Source organism: Mirounga leonina, unplaced genomic scaffold, assembly GCF_011800145.1.
Source record: "Mirounga leonina isolate KUSES-001 unplaced genomic scaffold, KU_Mleo_1.0 Mir_101595, whole genome shotgun sequence".
Lineage (NCBI taxonomy): Eukaryota > Metazoa > Chordata > Mammalia > Carnivora > Phocidae > Mirounga > Mirounga leonina.
This window is the reverse complement of record NW_023270158.1, coordinates 5,188,586-5,205,943: the sequence shown is the minus strand read 5'-3', so window position 1 is coordinate 5,205,943 and position 17,358 is coordinate 5,188,586. Positions and strand designations below refer to the sequence as shown.

Below are 17,358 nucleotides of genomic sequence, written 5' to 3'. Positions count from 1 at the left end.
GATACCAGCCCTTTATCTGTAGTGTCATTTGCAAATATCTTCTCCCATTCTGTGGGTTGCCTCTTTGTTTTGTTGACTGTTTCCTTTGCTGTGCAGAAGCTTTTTATCTTGATGAAGTCCCAAAAGTTCATTTTTGCTTTTGTTTCACTAGCTTTTGGAGATGTATCTTGAAAGAAGTTGCTGTGGCCGATGTCAAAGAGGTTACTGCCTATGTTCTCCTCTAGGATTTTGATGGATTCCTGTCTCACATTGAGGTCTTTCATCCACTTTAAGTTTATCTTTGCGAGTGGTGTTAGAGAATGGTCGAGTTTCATTCTTCTGCATGTGGCTGTCCAATTTTCCCAGCACCATTTATTGAAGAGACTGTCTTTTTTCCATTGTATATTTTTTCCTGCTTTGTCAAAGATTATTTGACCGTAGAGTTGAGAGTCCATATCTGGGTTCTCTATTCTGTTCCATTGGTCTGTATGTCTGTTTTTGTGCCAGTACCATGCTGTCTTGGTGATCACAGCTTTGTAATATAGCTTGAAATCGGGCAACGTGATGCCCCCAGCTTTGTTTTTCTTTTTCAACATCTCCTTGGCGATTCGGGGTCTTTGCTGATTCCATACAAATTTTAAGATTGTTTGTTCCAGCACTTTGAAAAATGTCATTGGAATTTTGATCGGGATGGCATTGAAGGTATAGATTGCTCTGGGTAGCATGGACATTTTAACAATGTTTATTCTTCCGATCCATGAGCATGGAATATTTTTCCATCTTTTTGTGTCTTCTTCAATTTCTTTCATGAGTGTTTTGTAGTTCCTAGAGTATAGATCCTTTACCTCTTTGGTTAGGTTTATTCCGAGGTATCTTACGGTTTTTGGTGCTATTGTAAATGGAATCGTTCTTTAATTTCTCTTTCTACAGCTGCGTTGTTAGTGTATAAGAAAGCAACTGATTTCTGTGCATTGATTTTGTATCCTGCCACATTACTGAATTGCTGGATGAGTTCTAGTAATTTGGGGGTGGAGTCTTTTGGGTTTTCCACATAAAGTATCATGTCGTCTGCGAAAAGAGAGAGTTTGACTTCTTGAGACCAGTGGCTTTTACTCTGCTCTCTGACCTCACTTTACTGTATCAGAATCTTCCTTTTGGAGATACTTGAAGAGTGTTTGGAATAAGGGTTTACATATTAATGGGCCTAGCGTACTGGTTCTAATGCCCCTTTATGTAGGAAACTAAGCTGCTTTTGTTGAATGTGTTTTAATAAGCTGGATTCTTGAGATGTTTCCATTTATAAATGTAACAATTACAAATATACAAGCTTGGTTTGCTATTGGACATGTGTTATGCTAATCAATGTTTTTCTTTTTAATTTCTGGTCTCCCCACCAACAAAAGTCTGAATGTGCCCCATCATTTGAAGATGTTTGGGCCTATTCTTCTTTGTAAGAACAAAAGAAGTACACTCAAAAGCCTGTGCTTTCATTTGGAAGTTTATGAATTGCTTTTGTAAATGTAGCCATTAGTCCCAATTGCTTTCTGTAAAGTTTCTTAAACTTTTATACACTTCATGAGAGATTTTCTCAAAGGGAGTATTTTTACTTTGCCAAGGCTCCAGATTCCTGCTGTCTCCTCAGTCCTGTTCATTCAGCTCGCTCAGTTGTTCGCAGAGGTCACGTATTCCCTCTCTTTCTCCTCATTTTTCTCCAACTGGGGCTGAACGTTGGCCCAAAGGATCAGGTCCCCTCCTGGCTGCGGGCAGGTCTGCACGAGCCTCTGCCGCTCTCGCTCTGCCCACTGGAGCCCTAAGCTGGAACGGCGCACGAAGCCTACATTTGTCAAAGTCGTATTTTTTCACACCTCATTATTGAGGACTTTAGTAGGATGGGATCGGAGTTGACTTTTGTGCTATTTGGAAGGAACGGGCTTGCAGAAGAAAGACTATCAACAAGATTTCAGCAGACATGTTCGTTTTGGAAAGAGTTTTAAGACTTTAAGACCTGTAATACTTGTATCCAAAGATGTGGGATTCTTGGACCTTCAGTTACCTGCCTGTTGCGGAGACGCAGGGTTATTTAGTTGTAATGTCGGGAAATCTTTTTGTCATAATTGTTAACGCTGTATAATGTTCTGTCTTTTAAGCCGAGAGAAGAAAAAAAAAGTATAAATTGATAGAGTTTGTTATATGAACGTTTCCGTCAACCACTTCCCGTTCTTTTTGTTGGTTTCTCTGGATTCCGGGTAACAAATGGTGTCATTTCCTTGGGCCACTACCGCCTTGTTTCCACCTGCATCTTTTGTACTGTTCGTGTCAAATAAATCCCATTTCTGTATGTTACAGTCCCCAACATAGGATTACATACGTCATTTTATGCAGTTGTCTTTTAAATCAGTTAAGAGACAAAAGAAGAGATTGGCAATCTTATCTGTTCCTTTACTGGCATATTTGTTTTTATCAAGTGAATTAGAATTAGTGTCTGGTGTCACTCGCTTTCAGCCTGAAGAACTTGCTTTAGTAGTTTTTGTAAGCCGGGTCTTCTAGGAACAAATTATCTCCATGGTTGTTGATCTGAAAATGTCTTCATTTCACCTTCATTTTGAAAATCTAGTTTTGCTAGATAGAAGAGTCTGGCTGACTTATTTTTGTCTTTCATCCCTTTGAATATGTCATCCTGCCGCCTTCTGGCTTCATTAATTCCAAAGGAAAGTCAGATGTTGATTTAATTGGAGTTCCCTTGTACGCGCTAAGACATTTTTCTCTTGCTGCTTTCAAGATTTTCTTTTTGTCTTTGAAAATGTTGACTCTGGTATATCTGGGTATGGATCTCTCAGTTTATCCAACAGGAAGTTCATTAAATTTCTTGGCTATGTAGATTCATTTAATCACATTTAAGAAGTTTTCAGGAATTATTTCTTTGGATATTTTTCTGCTCCTTTCTCTCCTGTCCTTCTGGGACTCCCATAATATGACATTTATGTTGGTGCCCTGGATGGTGTCCCAGATTTCTTTGAGGATCTTTTCCTTTTTCTTCATTCTTCTCCCTGTTCCTCGGATTGCATAGACTATTGACATAGACAAGTTTGCTGATTCTTTCTTCCACGCAGATTTCCTGTTGGGTCCCTTCAGTGAATTTTTAATTTTGGTTATCGTACTTTTGAACACCAGAAATTCCATTTGCTTCTTTTTTGTGACTTCTGTCTCATTATTGATATTTTCTATTTGATGAGACATCATCGTCATACCTTTAGTTCTTTCAGCATTTCATGTGTCCTTTAGTTCTTGGAGCATCTTTATAATAGCTGCTGTCTAGTCTTTGTCTCCTAAGTCCAGTGTCTGGGGCCTTCCAAAGGCAGCTGCTGTCGCTGCTGTTTTTCCTGTGTATGGATCACACTGTCCTGTTCCTTGGCATGTCTTGTTTTTTTGTTGTTGAAAAGTGGGCATTTTATTTTTTTTAAAGATTTTATTTGAGAGAGCGAGAGTGAGAAGGGGGAGCAGCAGAGGGAGAGGGAGAAGCAGGCTCCCCGCGGAGCAGGGAGCCCAACGTGGGGCTCCATCCCAGGACCCCGGGATCATGACCTGAGCCAGAGGCAGACGCTTAACCGACTGAGCCACCCGGGTGCCCTGAAAAGTGGACATTTTAGATAATGCAATATAGCAACTCTAGATACTGATCTCTTTCCCTCCTGTCTGTGGAGCTTGTTTTTGTTGCTTGCCGGTTGGTTGGTTGAGTGACTTCACTAGACTAGTTCAGTGAAGTCTCTTTGCTGCTCAGTGTGCAGCCTCTGGTGTCACTCCTCGGCGGGCACAGCGCTGGGCATGTACATGGCTGCTCTGACCCTCCCACCCCCACGAGGGGGTGACGGTGGTTACACCTGGGCTCTCCTCCACTATGTCTTTACCCAATTTCCCTGTTGCGTTCTTCCTGTGTTGATAATAGGCCCGAGTTGTCAGCTGATGACTGTGTTTTTGACCATGCCCTGAGACGTAAGCATTCCGCAGCCTGAGATCATTTAAGTGGGGCTCCTTTGCAGGGGTAGTCTTCAGGGCCCGTCTTCAGGGTTTTGTCTGACCTCAGGAAGGCTCTTCTTTGTGCTCTCTGCCCTGTTGATCTTTGTGAAATGAGCTGGTCTGCCTTTGACCTCTAGCTATCTGGAACTACCAGTTTCCTCTTCATTTCCTGCCACAGAAATCTCCCTGGTTTGTGACAGTACCCATAAGCTTGGCCTTCCCTACTCTGTGCTGTGTGTTCTCTGGTCCACTTCTGGAGAGCTGTAGAGCTCTCTGTTCTTTTTTTAAGATTTTATTTATTTGACAGACAGCGAGAGAGGGAACACAAGCAGGGGGAATGGGAGAGGGAGAAGCAGGCTCCCCATGGAGCAGGGAGTCCAGTGCGGGGCTCGATCTCAGGGCCCTGGGATCACGACCTGAGCCGAAGGCAGATGCCCAGCGACTGAGCCACCCCAGGTGCCCTGAGCTCTCTGTTCTTAACAGGATGCTTCTAGCCCCAGGCAGAGCCTCGGCACCCCTGCTCCAGAGCTGGGGGCAGGGGCAGCAGCCTGACTCTCCGAATGAGACCCTGCTCTAGAGGGGGTGCTGAGCAATGGTGGCAGCCCCTGATCTTCTCAGCTTGCCTCTCCTGACCTGGAACCTTTGCTCTGTGTAATCTGGGACAAAAGGTGATCAGGGTCCAGTTTTTGGCCTAGTTTTTGCCTACATGGGAACTGGGTAGAGAAATGGAGCTCTGGTCCTCTTTTTTTTTTTTTTTTTTAAGATTTTATTTATTTCTTTGACAGAGAGAGAGTACAAGCAGGGGGAGTGGCAGGCAGAGGGAGAAGCAGGGAGCAGGGAGCCCAGTGCAGGACTCGATCCCGGGACCCCGGGATCATGACCTGAGCCGAAGGCAGCGGCTTAACCACCGAGCCACCCAGGCGCCCACTGGTCCTCCTGACCACACTTGCCTGGAACAGAGCTGCTCTGGCCCAGGCCGTGGTAAATGACAATGCTGGTGGGCCTGGCCAAGGAGAAACTGTCATCTTAGACTAGAGGTTGTGGGGTAAGAGGGAGCCGCTTCTTCTTCCCTGTCCCCACCCAGGGTAGCATTTCTGTTACTCTGGGCTGGAGGATAGGGGAGGAGCAGGTTATCCAATGCTAGAGTGTGGCTATTCTTACCAAGAGGAGTTGATTTTCTTGAATAAATGTTTCTCTATTTGCTGTATGCTCTTCAGACAATTCATAGAGACTTAAAATGTTTAATTTTTTTTTTTTTTTGCTGGTTAGGGCTGTTTTTGCAGGTAATCTGAGAAGCTTCTCATCCCACCCCCCAGGTCTAGCTCTAATGTTTTGAAAAAAATAAACTCTGCTTCCTCATGGATATTTTACTTTCTAGACCTCACTGATGCACACAGTCCTCTTCTTCCTCTGTCTGCAGTCCGAAGTCTTTTACCTTGAACTCAGCCAATTGTCGGTGGAAGAACAAGCAGTTTAACCTTCTGATCGCATAAAAGGCATTGAATTTACTTCAACAACATGGCTTTCTGTTATAGATGAGGGAGAAATTTGTCTCTAACCTACCCAAACCTTACATTGCTCGACAGTATGAGTCCGTCTTTGAGGATTTGAAGATATTGCCAGGAAGGGAAGGATCTTTGTTCCCCTGGTGCAGGCAGTTCCCAGTGATTGCTGGGAAGTAGCTGGAGTTTTCTCCCTGACCCCAGTTACTACCCACACACCTGAATGTTTGCCTCTTCTGTTTATAACACACTGGTATCTGTATTTTGAGGGATTTAACCCCAATATCTGGTGCACACAGGGATGGTGTCCAGCTGCTCTTCTGGGTAAGTATTCTCAGAAAATCCTATTTTCAGGAATAATAGAACATCAAGGAGCTTAATGGAAGGCAAGGGTTGGCCTGCCACCTGTTTCTGTGTGACCGGTCAGTTCTGAGTGCTTACTACATGTGTAAAGGGTGGGGAGAAGTCAGAAGATGAAGAGTATCGCAGGACATGTGACAATATGAAGTTCAGATTTGTGTCCATAAATGAACTTTGATTGGAACGTAGTTCTGCTCACGTGTTTGTGTGTTGCCTACAGTTGCTTTGATGCTGTGAGAGGAGAGTTGAGTGGTTGCAGCAGAGGCTAGCCCTCGAAATCCAAAATCCTTCCCATCTGGTTTTTTACTGCACAAGTTTGCTGGCCCAGTCTAAAATATTTTTGAATGGAGCAGCATGAGTAATTTTTTCTTTTTTTTTTTCTTTTTTTTTTTTTTAAAGATTATTTATTTATTTATTTATTTATTTATTTGAGAGAGAGAGAATGAGATGAGAACACATGAGAGGGGATAGGGTCAGAGGGCAAAGCAGACTCCCCGCTGAGCAGGGAGCCTGATGCGGGACTCAATCCCGGGACTCCAGGATCATGACCTGAGCCGAAGGCAGTCGCTTAACCAACTGAGCCACCCAGGCGCCCCATGAGTAATTTTTTCTTAAGGAAATATTTTAGGGTCTAACAACCATGTCTCAGTAGGACTTAGAGATGCCTGACAAGTTTCAGGACAAATAGTTAGTTGGAGTTCAGGTGGAAATAAGTGTGCCACCAGTTCTGTAAGCAGATGTCGTTCACAAGGAAAACTTAAAAACCTAGGTCACGTGGGTATTTGAGATGAGCACTCCAGTGGTGCGGGTTTTCCCCAGCTTCTGTTTGATCTGAGATGATAGCGTTCTGTTTTCTGTAACTACTGCATTTCTTTCTAATTTAGAAGAAGCTATATTCCTTATTTGATTTCTTGTTCTTGGAGAAAATGTGTTTCCCAAGGTTATGTCTATATTAATTTAAAATACTCAGATAATTCCATTGGCTGAGTTTAAAAAAATTAAAGAGAAATCAGATGAATTATTTCTGGCATGATATAGACATTCTTGAAAATTAAGTGAAGAGCTGGGAGTTAAAAAGTCTGGAATTTTAAGCTAGTTGCTTTTTGTGACAGTGTAGACAAAAGCCTGACTGATACAAGAATGTACTTTAACCTTTCACATGTGCTAAAAATTGAGCATGATTCAGTGCTTTTTAGGGTTAGTGTTTACGCTTTGCAAAGGATCATGATTCATAGTCAAATTGTAATTATTTCTTACAAGAAAAGATACTGTTTTACCTGAGCAGTATTTGACTTTATAAAACTTTAGCATCCTTTTTTTTTAGATTTTATTTATTTGACAGAGAGAGAGTATAAGCAAGGGAAGCAGCAGGCAGAGGGAGAAACAGGTTCCACACCAAGCAGGGAGCCCAACACAGGGCCTGATCCCAGGACTCCCGGATCATGATCTGAGCCAAAGGCAGACGCCCAACCGACTGAGCCACCCAGGTGCCCCTTTAGCATCCTTTTTAAAAACATTTCTAAGATTAGTCATATTTATTGACATCTGTTCCCTGCAAGACAATTTTTACTCAACAAAGTCTACCTATCGTTCACCTGTGGTTAAATGGTCAAGCAATAGGGCTTTTCCATCTGTGCTGAAAGAAAGAAAATCTGCCTTTCCATTGCAGTTCTTGGTTATCACTGGGTTCAAGCTCTTATTTGGGGGGCATGTAGTGAAATGATGTCATTTCTATGACTTAAAACCCTAAAAGCTCTGCCAGGGAAGTTCAGAGACATATACAGATCAGTTCAGCATCTGAAACCACATTTTTGTGTTCTGGCTTGTGGAACTGAGTGGTTTCCGGTCTTGTGCCTAAGAGATCCCTTGTCCTGTTGCACACAGTTAGTCATTCTCAGGTGCTTTCTCCTTCCCCATCCTACCAGGTTCTGCCTGCCCAAATCCACGGCTGTGCTTCTGTATCAATGACTTTGTGAAACGTTTTTGTTTCTGTTTTCCAGGCATCTAGTGGAAATTATTATTTCATCCCGTACATCGTGACACCGTGTGCTGATTATTTTTGCTGCGAGAGTGACGCCCAGAGGCGTGCCTCAGAGTACATGCAGCCCAACTGGGACACCATCCCGGGTCCGCTGTGTGTGCCCCTGGTGGACAGGTTTATTAGCCTCCTCAAGGACATCCACGTGACCTCATGGTAATTCCCATTCGCCGTCAGCAACCCTGGGAGCCTTGCCAGAATTTTCCCTTCATGGAAGCTGTAGACCCTTAGGAGACCGTAATGCCCAGAGAATGGGGAAACCCAGCCAATCCGTTTTGTGCTTAAGTGCTTCTGGGATCCATTATTGTTCCTTGCTACCTCACTAAGTTGGACCATTGAGGTGTGGCCAAAAGAGAATAGAAGTGGAGTTTTAGCAGGTGAGGGTTGAGCCTGTATCTGGGCCCAGCTCCCTGTGTGACCTTGATAAATAATTCTGTGTAGCTGTTTTCTCATCTAGAAAATAAGGACGTTAAGTCACTGTTTCTATGCTCTTTCAACCCTGAGATTTCGTGTTTTAAAAAAGATCCTTTCCAAACATGACTTTGTCTCCCCCTGTCCCCAACCCCATGCAGCTGTTGAGGTTGTTAAAATGGCTCAACAAGTTCACTCCGATCATTAAGTTCTTGTGTTGAGTCAAGCCACAGGATAGATATCCTGACCTCAGGATGTCTTGGGACGTGTTCTTTGCAGATTTATGTCCGAGAAGGTGGGGAATACTCATTCAGAAGTGGGCAGGTTTGGGTCTGAGTCCTGGGTCAGATGATTCTGCACTTGGCAGCCTCGTAAAAGTCAGCTCACCTATCTGAGCCTCTGTGCTCAAGAAGCCATACCTTAAAATGTTCTTATTCTAAAAGTTGGAGGCCAAAAGTTATCCACTAAACCAAAGGATCCAGTGATTGTGCTTGCCGCCAATTTGAAGGATTTACTCCTGTAAGCTACCTCACAAGAAGGATCTGTCCTTCCAAAACAAATAAAAATCCAGAGCCCTAGCAGAATTGGCTTTAAATGGAAAGGCCCCCACGACCCACTGTGCTCAGATGGTGCCTCCCCCAGCTGTGACGTGTTACTGTTGTGTCAGTCTGAGGTACACACTTGCTAATAGTCTGTTCTTTTTCTATCCTGTCATCTCTTGTTTGGACACAGAGTTTCTCCTACGCACCTTAATGGGGAAATAAGACTAGAAACCCAGGTCTTTGTGACCAAATGCCAGTGTGGACAGCAGATGGGGGATCTTTAGTGGGGCATTCCTGCAAAGCCTGACGCAGTCCAACCTTGCTGCACAATGAACATTTTAGTGACATTTAGGGAGAAAGCTCTTCAAATATTAGCTTTTCAGGTCTGACGAGGAAATGGGCTGGCTTGAGTCTGCCATCTGAGCCAGGCCTTGCAAAAAGTGGGCTCAAGTTTGTTTTTCGTGAAAGGAGTGTGTGTGTGTTATCAATAGGAAGGTACCTGTTTTGATTTGGTGTAATTCCAAAGGACTCGAAATACCTGTTGGTTGCTTCTACCCCTTGAATGGTTACTGAGAAGGGTACCTGGGGCTTCTGTTTAAAACATCTGTAAGAGGGATGGCAGATAAGTTTTTCGCTCAGGTGTCAGCTCTGATAGATGGGTAAAGGCTGCCTGTAGCCTTGTGCCGAAAAGGGGTTTGAAACCATTTTCAAGTTCACATCAATCAGCGGCATCTTCCCTCATCACCACAGGCAGAAACGTCTACATGTGTAGTACATAGATGATCTCTCCAAGCCATACTCAATTCAGTATTTTGCTTATTTACTTACAAGTTAGAGCTCTTGTGAGGTTTCTCACTTTATTAAAACTGTTTTTCAGAATTAGCCTTAAAAACAAGACTAAACTAAAGTCCAACTTCTCACTTGTCAGGTTAAACCAATAACACTTTAATATCTTTGATGCCTTTATAGTCCACCAAATGGACAGTGGCTGTCACCCAACTTAATGACTCCTAAGATTAATGACAGAATTTTAAACACTGGTGGAGTCTGCTAATTTGCTCGTTGGGATGACAAGAGACAAATAAGAAAACAAAGAATTAAAGCAACGCACTGATAATTTTACGTCCGAGTGCTTTCTGTGGAGCACCACTGCATTCTTTAAATGTTATGAGCATTGGCGTAGGCATAGGCTGTGTACTATATTCACATTTACTTGGCATAGGTCTAAGTTTATTAAAAGTAAGTAACATTCATTCTTATTCTTATGTATTTGTCTTTCTCTGAAGACTGTTAAATTGAGCCTGCTCCTTTTTTTTTAAGGTTTCTTTTAGAGACAGTGTGGGTGGGAGGGGCAGAGGGAGAGAGAGAATCTTAAGCAGACTGTCCACTGAGCACAGAGCCCGATGCAGGGCTCGATCCCATGACCCTGAGATCATGACGAGTCTGCTCCTTTTTTTTTCCCCCTTGAACAGCCTAGTTTTTCTCTCTATAGTGAGGTCCTCTGAGCTACTTAACCGGTTGATTGTAGATTACTGCTTGGCAGTGCCCAGTCTCCATTAAAACATTACTTGGAAAGTAGACAACATATTTAAATCAATCTATGGTCATTGTAAGTCGGCCTCTATACATCAAATTAGATCACTTGTGAAAGTTTTAAACCAAGTACCAGATATTAGCATTGGTAAGAGATTCCAGTGTGGATTTGAACTGCTTTAGATGTTTTTATACATCCCTATTATTATCTGGATGCTCCCAGGAAGTTTTGTTTTACGTTAGAAAAGCATTCTGGCAGTCGAAAATGAGCAGGGGAGTGGGAGTAAAAGGCAGAGGTTGTCCATAAGCTTCCAGGCACAGCTTCTGGGATTGCTCATGGATACACCCAGTTTCTGGCTCTTGGCCAACTGGAAAAAGCTTTGTGATTTCTGTCTAGGTGGGGATACCTGATAGATGGACGTCAAGGACGTTCTCATTATACTGTGTTTCGTGGTTTTTGGACTTGTATTTGGCTTTGTGATAATGTGTTAAAATAGTGGGGGAAATAAGCGATTCAAGTAAGGTCACCTCTTGCTCTCTCTGTGTTGGAAAATCCCAGAGGGGATAGGGTGGGCTGAGTAGCAAGTCCTATGAGTCATCCAAATACTGAAGGGGTCAACTTTGAAAATATTTCCAAGGTCCTAATGAACTGAATTTGTTGATGTTGAATGGTTAGTTCCCACAAAAGGCGACTAGCAAGTAGGACCTATCTTGTCTCTGCTGGTGCGGGGAGGCCCGGGGCTGGGAGAGGCCTCCCTGTGTCCAGCTCTGTCATGGCTATGAGAACCAAGGTGGTTTGAGCTGCCGAAGGAAACAGAGTCCCACATGTAGGTAGATGATACTGGAGGTTTTCCTATTTCCTCTCCAGCGCTTACTACAAAGAAACCTTGTTAAACGACATCCGGAGAGCCCGAGAGAAATACCAGGGTGACAAACTGGCAAAGGAGCTGGCTCGGATCAGACTTCGCTTGGACAACACCGAAGTCCTGACCTCGGACATCATCATTAATTTGCTGCTGTCCTACCGCGACATCCAGGTACGAGCCCCCTTCGCAGAGATGAGTGCATGCGGAGCGCTTCCTTGGCCTGAGGAGTTCATTCCTCACGTGAAGCACTCTTCTGCCCGCCAGATGGTTAGCTAACTGGTTTATGGACAAAAGAGGATTGTGGCTAGGTCATAGGTCCCCTAGCATATCTGTTGTGTGGGTAACATTGGAGGTTTTGTCGCATCAGATGGCCACTCCAGCCAAACCTCATTCACAGTACCGATAAAAGGAACTTAGAATTTAACAGTTTAGATGCACTTTATGCGAGGCATTGTTTCAAGCTCTTGGCGAATCCCAATTCACTTAATCCTCTTCACAAGCTTATGGGATGTATACTCTGATTATCCCCATTTTACAAATGAGGCACAGAGAAGTTAAGTAAGTTGTCCAAGGTCACACAGCAGTTAACAGATTCAACTGAGGCGACGTTGTCCTTGCTCTTTACTCCCCGGCTATGCTACTTTCTTTAGGCCTCTGTCACTTTCTTCTTTGTTGAGCACCCCGTCCATCAGTGACAGGGAGGGTAGTAGCAGAGGCACATCCGGGACCCATGGTATGCAGAGGTTTACTCTAAAACAAGCATCAGGGCGCCTGGGTGGCTCAGTTGGTTAAGTGACTGCCTTCGGCTCAGGTCATGATCCTGGAGCCCCGGGATCGAGTCCCGCATCGGGCTCCCTGCTCAGCAGGGAGTCTGCTTCGTCCTCTGACCCTATCCCCTCTCATGCTGTTTCTCTCTCTCTCTCTCTCTCTCTCAAATAAATAAATAATTAATTAAAAAAAAAAGATTTAAAACAAGCATCAGAGCCTCATGAGGAGCGCTTGAGACAGAGTTTATGGGATGCAGTACCATGCAGGAAATGGGAGTGTTTCCTCCCTCCAAGTTAAATGCTGTGGAGCCATTTGTAAGGATGTCTTGACTTGCTTCCCTTTGGGGGGAACACCGGACAGTGTGCCTTCCATGCAGAATTCTACAAAGCCATATTGGAGGTTGTTGACAACAGGTCTTTAAATCAAATTGAGAGAGGCACCCACTTATGACTTGAGCAAAGAAGAATCAACTGCTAAGGAACGCACACCCTGGTGATAAACAGATGCATCTAACTGGCTTTAATAGCAGATGCTATTAGGGATTTTGACAATGATGAAATGATGGCCAGGGGACAAGAGAATGCAAATGACCTGTTTTTGAAGTCTGTCTTCCATTGAACTCCTTCTGTCCTGGCCTTCACGCCCCTCCTCTTTTTATAACCTTCCATTGGTAGGGCTCAGAGGTAAGCCAGAAGCTTCTTGGAATACACTCCCGCCTTTTCTTGAGCAGCAGCATCAAGGTGCAGAGCCACAGAACAGGCGTGGGATCTCAGTGGGCAGCCCTCCTCACTGAACTGTGGCTGGCTGGCAGTGAGTTGGCCAGTCACCCTGATTGGAAGCCTGGCCGAAAGGGTAGCAGATGGCACTGCTCAGAGGGGACCCGGCTGAGACGAACACAGTAGCAGTTTTTCCCTGGGTAATTATGCAGTTTAGGACCTGCTTCTCAACCAGAGGACGTGTGGCCGGGTCTGAAGACCTTGTTGGTTTTCATGGCTTAGGGGTGAGGGGGAGGTGCTACGGTCATCTCCCGGCTTCAGGCCCCGGGTGCTGCTTAACCTCCCAGAATACCCAGGCCAGCCCCCACAACCGCGAAGGAGCCAGCCCCAAAGGGTCAGTAGTGCCAAGGTGGAGAAACCCTGGTTTAGATGAATTCAGTTCTTTATGGCAAAATGGGAAGGACCTGGCATGTCTGCTCTCTTCCCATGCTAGGTGACTATAAGATTTTGTGTGTGTTTATATCTCGCTCATTTTATTTTTATTTTATTTTTTTAAGATTTTATTTATTTATTTTGACAGAGACACGGCGAGAGAGGGAACACAAGCAGGGGGAGTGGGAGAGGGAGAAGCAGGCTTCCCACTGAGTAGGGAGCCCGATGTGGGGCTCGATCCCAGGACCCTGAGATCATGACCTGAGCCGAAGGCAGACGCTTAACCGACTGAGCCACCCAGGCGCCCATCTTGCTCATTTTAACCCACAGCTCTGCTCATGCTCTTAACTCTTCTGCACTCACGGCGTGGGAGCTTTTTCTGGGCTGCTGGACTTGCTTGCTTGCTTTTGTTGCCTTTGGATTTAACCTCATCCCCTTGATCCTTTTGTGGCCTCCGATAGCAGGGATTCTTGGTCCACCTTCTCTCTCATTCATTTTGGGTTGTTGTTGTGTTTTTGTTTTTGTTTTTAATCTTAATCCTGTTATGTTATAGGCTGTAAGTAACTTCACTAAATGCTGTCTGTAGGGAAACACTTGTATTTAAATGCTGAGGCAGTCTTAGGTTGATAACCATTCAGAAGAACCTGAGAAGAGCTGTGGGTCTCCTGTCTTTCTCACCTTGGAACCTCTTGCCAACAGGACTATGACGCCATGGTGAAGCTGGTGGAGACCCTGGAAATGCTGCCTACATGTGACTTGGCCGACCAGCATAATATTAAATTCCATTATGCATTTGCACTCAACAGGTAAGAGTGAGACCTGCTGCCTGTTAAATTCTTCTTTCATTCAACCCTCACTGAGCCAGATCGGATGCTAAATGCCAAGGTTATGAAAATGGGCAAGGCATCTGGTCTTGGTGTTCATGGATTTTGTCTTTGGAACGTATATTCCAGCCATGAGTTCAGACATGTAACTAAAGCCCTAGAGCTCAGAGCAATAAATGCCTTGATGAGGGTTTGCCCCAAATGCTGTGGAAGTCTAACAGAGGGAGGAAGTCCTTCCACTTGGGGCTTTTAAAGAGGCTTCCCTGGGGTCTTTAGGGCTGGGTTTGGAATTCGTAGTAAGAATTACCTCACATGCAGAAGAGAGTGTGGGATGGGGTGGTGAAAAGGCCATTCTACTTGACCAGAGCAGAAATGGGAGCTTAGTGTTCTTCATGTGCAGTGGGCCTTCAGGGAACATCCAGGGCCTTCAGGGAACATCCAGGGCGATTAGAGTACAGGATGCCCCGGAAGCAAAAGCATGCCCTGAGGCTAAGTGTGGAGGCTGGGACTATGTCTTGAAAGGACCTCAGATACATGAATAAGAGGTTGATAGTATCTTGTGGACTGTGGGGGATGTGTTTAAGCAACTGGATGACTGTTGTAGGATAGGAGAAGAGGGTGCTGTTTTCATTTACTAGTATAACCTGAACTTTTGAATACAAATTTCTGGGCTAGATGGAGTTTGTGAGACTTGGAAATTCCTGCCTGGAGACAAGGAGCCTCAAAAGCTTGTGTGCTGGGGGTATTAGGATGCTGTAACAAAGAGACCCGGAATGCAGTGATTTGAGTAAGATGGAAATTGCTCTTTCACCTAACAGTATAGCAGTGAGTGGGCCAGATGAGTGGCTTAGCACTGCTCTGGGAGTTGTTCAGGGACCTGGTTTCTGACCATTTTGTAGCTTCTGAATTTGTGAAAATGTTATCCCCTTCTAGTTGAAGCTAGGTCACTCCTACTCTGTATTCCAGCCTATATAAAGGGGGAAAGACTGGAAGTTCAGGACAAGTTCCTTTAAAGCAAGTAGAATTAGCACAGGGACACTTCTACTCGCATTCCATTGGTGAACGCATAGTCACATGACTCCATGTAGCCAGAAGGGCAGCTGGGAAATGTAGTCTCTACCTGGGCAGCCATGTGCTCATTCAAACTCAGCTACTGTGGATTTGGAGGATAACTAGGAGTTGGCCAGGTTGAACCTCACAAAATCCCAGGTGCCTAAATGTTTTAGTCCTGCAGTCTCCCTTCTTCCCCGGATAAGATACAGGAAGGGGAACACCATTAGGTGAATATGGTGAGAGCCATGCCCAGATAAACTTACTGCTGGGCCTGCCCTCTGCTGGGGCCAGGAATTGGTCATCTTGAATCATAAAACAAAAAACTCTGGGAGGGTATTCAAACTTAGCCTGAGAGCCAGAGAGTTCTGGCACCTCCTCATCAACCTTCCGTGGCCAACATCTTCCACAGGGAATGAATAAAGTGAGTGTAGGAGGTGACCTGAGTGAGAGGACTCTTGTGTCTGGTTTCTCAGAGTCTTGGCTTGGCTTCAGCAGCTGGATCAGGCTACACGTTGTGGGCTTGCTCCTGGCAGCATCTGCAAGACAGCAGATGTGTTCAGGAGCCCATGGCTTCAGGAGGCTCATAACACACATGATGTCACATCTCTCTTTTATAGCAAAGCAAGATGTACACGCAGTAAAATGCATAGATCATAAGTATACAACTCGATGAATTTTGATAAATGGACATACGCTGTAAACAAGGCCCCTATCGCAATATAAAACATGTCTGTCCCCTCACAGTGCTCCTTTGGGCTCCTTTGCAGGCAAGCCCCACCCCTTCATAGGCAACCGCTGTTGTCACATCTGTCACCATACATGAATTTTTCCTGTCCTGGAACTTCATATAAATGGAGTCACAGAGCGTGTATTCCATCGTGTCTGTTTCCTTCACTCGGCATCACGTTTGTGAGATTCATCCGTGCTGTTGCATGTATCGGTAGCTCCTTGATTCCTGTTGCCCTAGAGTAGTCCATTGTATGGATATACCACAATCGATCTATCCGTTTGTTTGCTGATAAATCTTGGGGCTTGTTTTCAATTTGGGGGTGCTAAAGAACCGTGCTCCTATGAATATTCTTGCGCATGATTTTTGTACACATATGGCACATTTCTTTTGGGTACATAGCATGTGTCCTGCTCTCATAGACACTGGCAAACAGTGATAGGATTTTTATTCTTTTTGAAGGGGCGGTTTCATGGTCTCTATGAAAATGTGCCTGTTCTCTCCCCCACTGGTCTTTAAATTCAGCGTCCCAGGGCAGGGAGCATCGGGAAGGGCATCTTCATTAAGCCTGGAAAAAAAGGTCCTGTAACTCTGTTAGGCCAAAGTAGTGTGTGCCACTTTTATTTATACATAATCATACTTGATTAACCCTTGATTTATAAGGATTAAATGAGTTACCACTGGTGATGTTCCTGGCAGAATGCCTGGCCCATGATAAGTGCTATAAAAAAATGGTTTGTTAAATAAAAACTAAGAGGATCATTTAAGTCAGTCACCACTGTGTCTTGTCCCAGACGGAGTAGAGGTAACTGTTGTCAAACAGAACAGTCTGATTGCCATCCACTTGAAGTAATAAAAGAGAAAAACAATTTGTGAAATGGAAAACCAGTATCTAAGGGAAGTGGGTGTGGCAGGATGAAGTGATCCCAAGACCAGTGCGTTTCCAGTTGGGAAGCGGAATGGCCGGGATGCACGCACACCCCGGAACCACCTTGCTCTCTGACGGTGGCTCTTTTCCTTCTGGGCCCCTAGTAGACAGTGGCTCTGTATTATGGGCCAGGCAAGGTGGCAGCATATTCACAGTTGAATTTGGCACTATGTATGGTTTTGAGAAACTGGATGGCATCACCTTGTGTCTATAAAGGGAAATACAGTGATGGACAGATGATTTTCCTGCATTACAGTTGACCTTTAACTCTCAGGAAGTGGAGCAAATCGTGGCCGTAAATTAGTCACTAAAGGTTGACAGTTAATGAGTCATGTTTGAGCCTCAGATGGCAAGGGCTCTCTGTGACTAGGAAAGCTGGCTGGAGCCAGCTAGCTTTTCCTGCTAGCTTCCACTTCAGCTGCATTCAGAAGCGCATTCAAAGCTGCTTCAGGTTTGCTCTGCGCACTTAAACTGCTTGCCACTCGGTGGCATGGAATCCTGTATGAGGAGCTTTCATTTGCTGCTGTTTTTACAGCCAGGACTTTATTAGATACACAGCCAGAAGAACCTGACCAAGGATCCAGGCAGCAGGCAGAAAGATAGTCTGGAAGGAGGAGTACTGGAATCAAAGTGATAGGTTAGGAACAAGACGTGCCTGCACAAAG

General features: G+C 44.7%; 1 protein-coding gene across 1 annotated transcript in view; it reads left to right on the top strand.

Annotated features, from left to right (window-relative positions):
* Positions 1-17,358, top strand: part of MAP3K15 (mitogen-activated protein kinase kinase kinase 15) — a 121,197-nt gene that overhangs the window by 35,386 nt on the left and 68,453 nt on the right. The window contains exons 4-6 of the mRNA XM_035000495.1: positions 7,856-8,049; positions 11,248-11,416; positions 13,861-13,967. Coding sequence (XP_034856386.1) covers positions 7,856-8,049; positions 11,248-11,416; positions 13,861-13,967 — 470 coding nt within the window. The remainder of the gene's footprint in view (positions 1-7,855; positions 8,050-11,247; positions 11,417-13,860; positions 13,968-17,358) is intronic.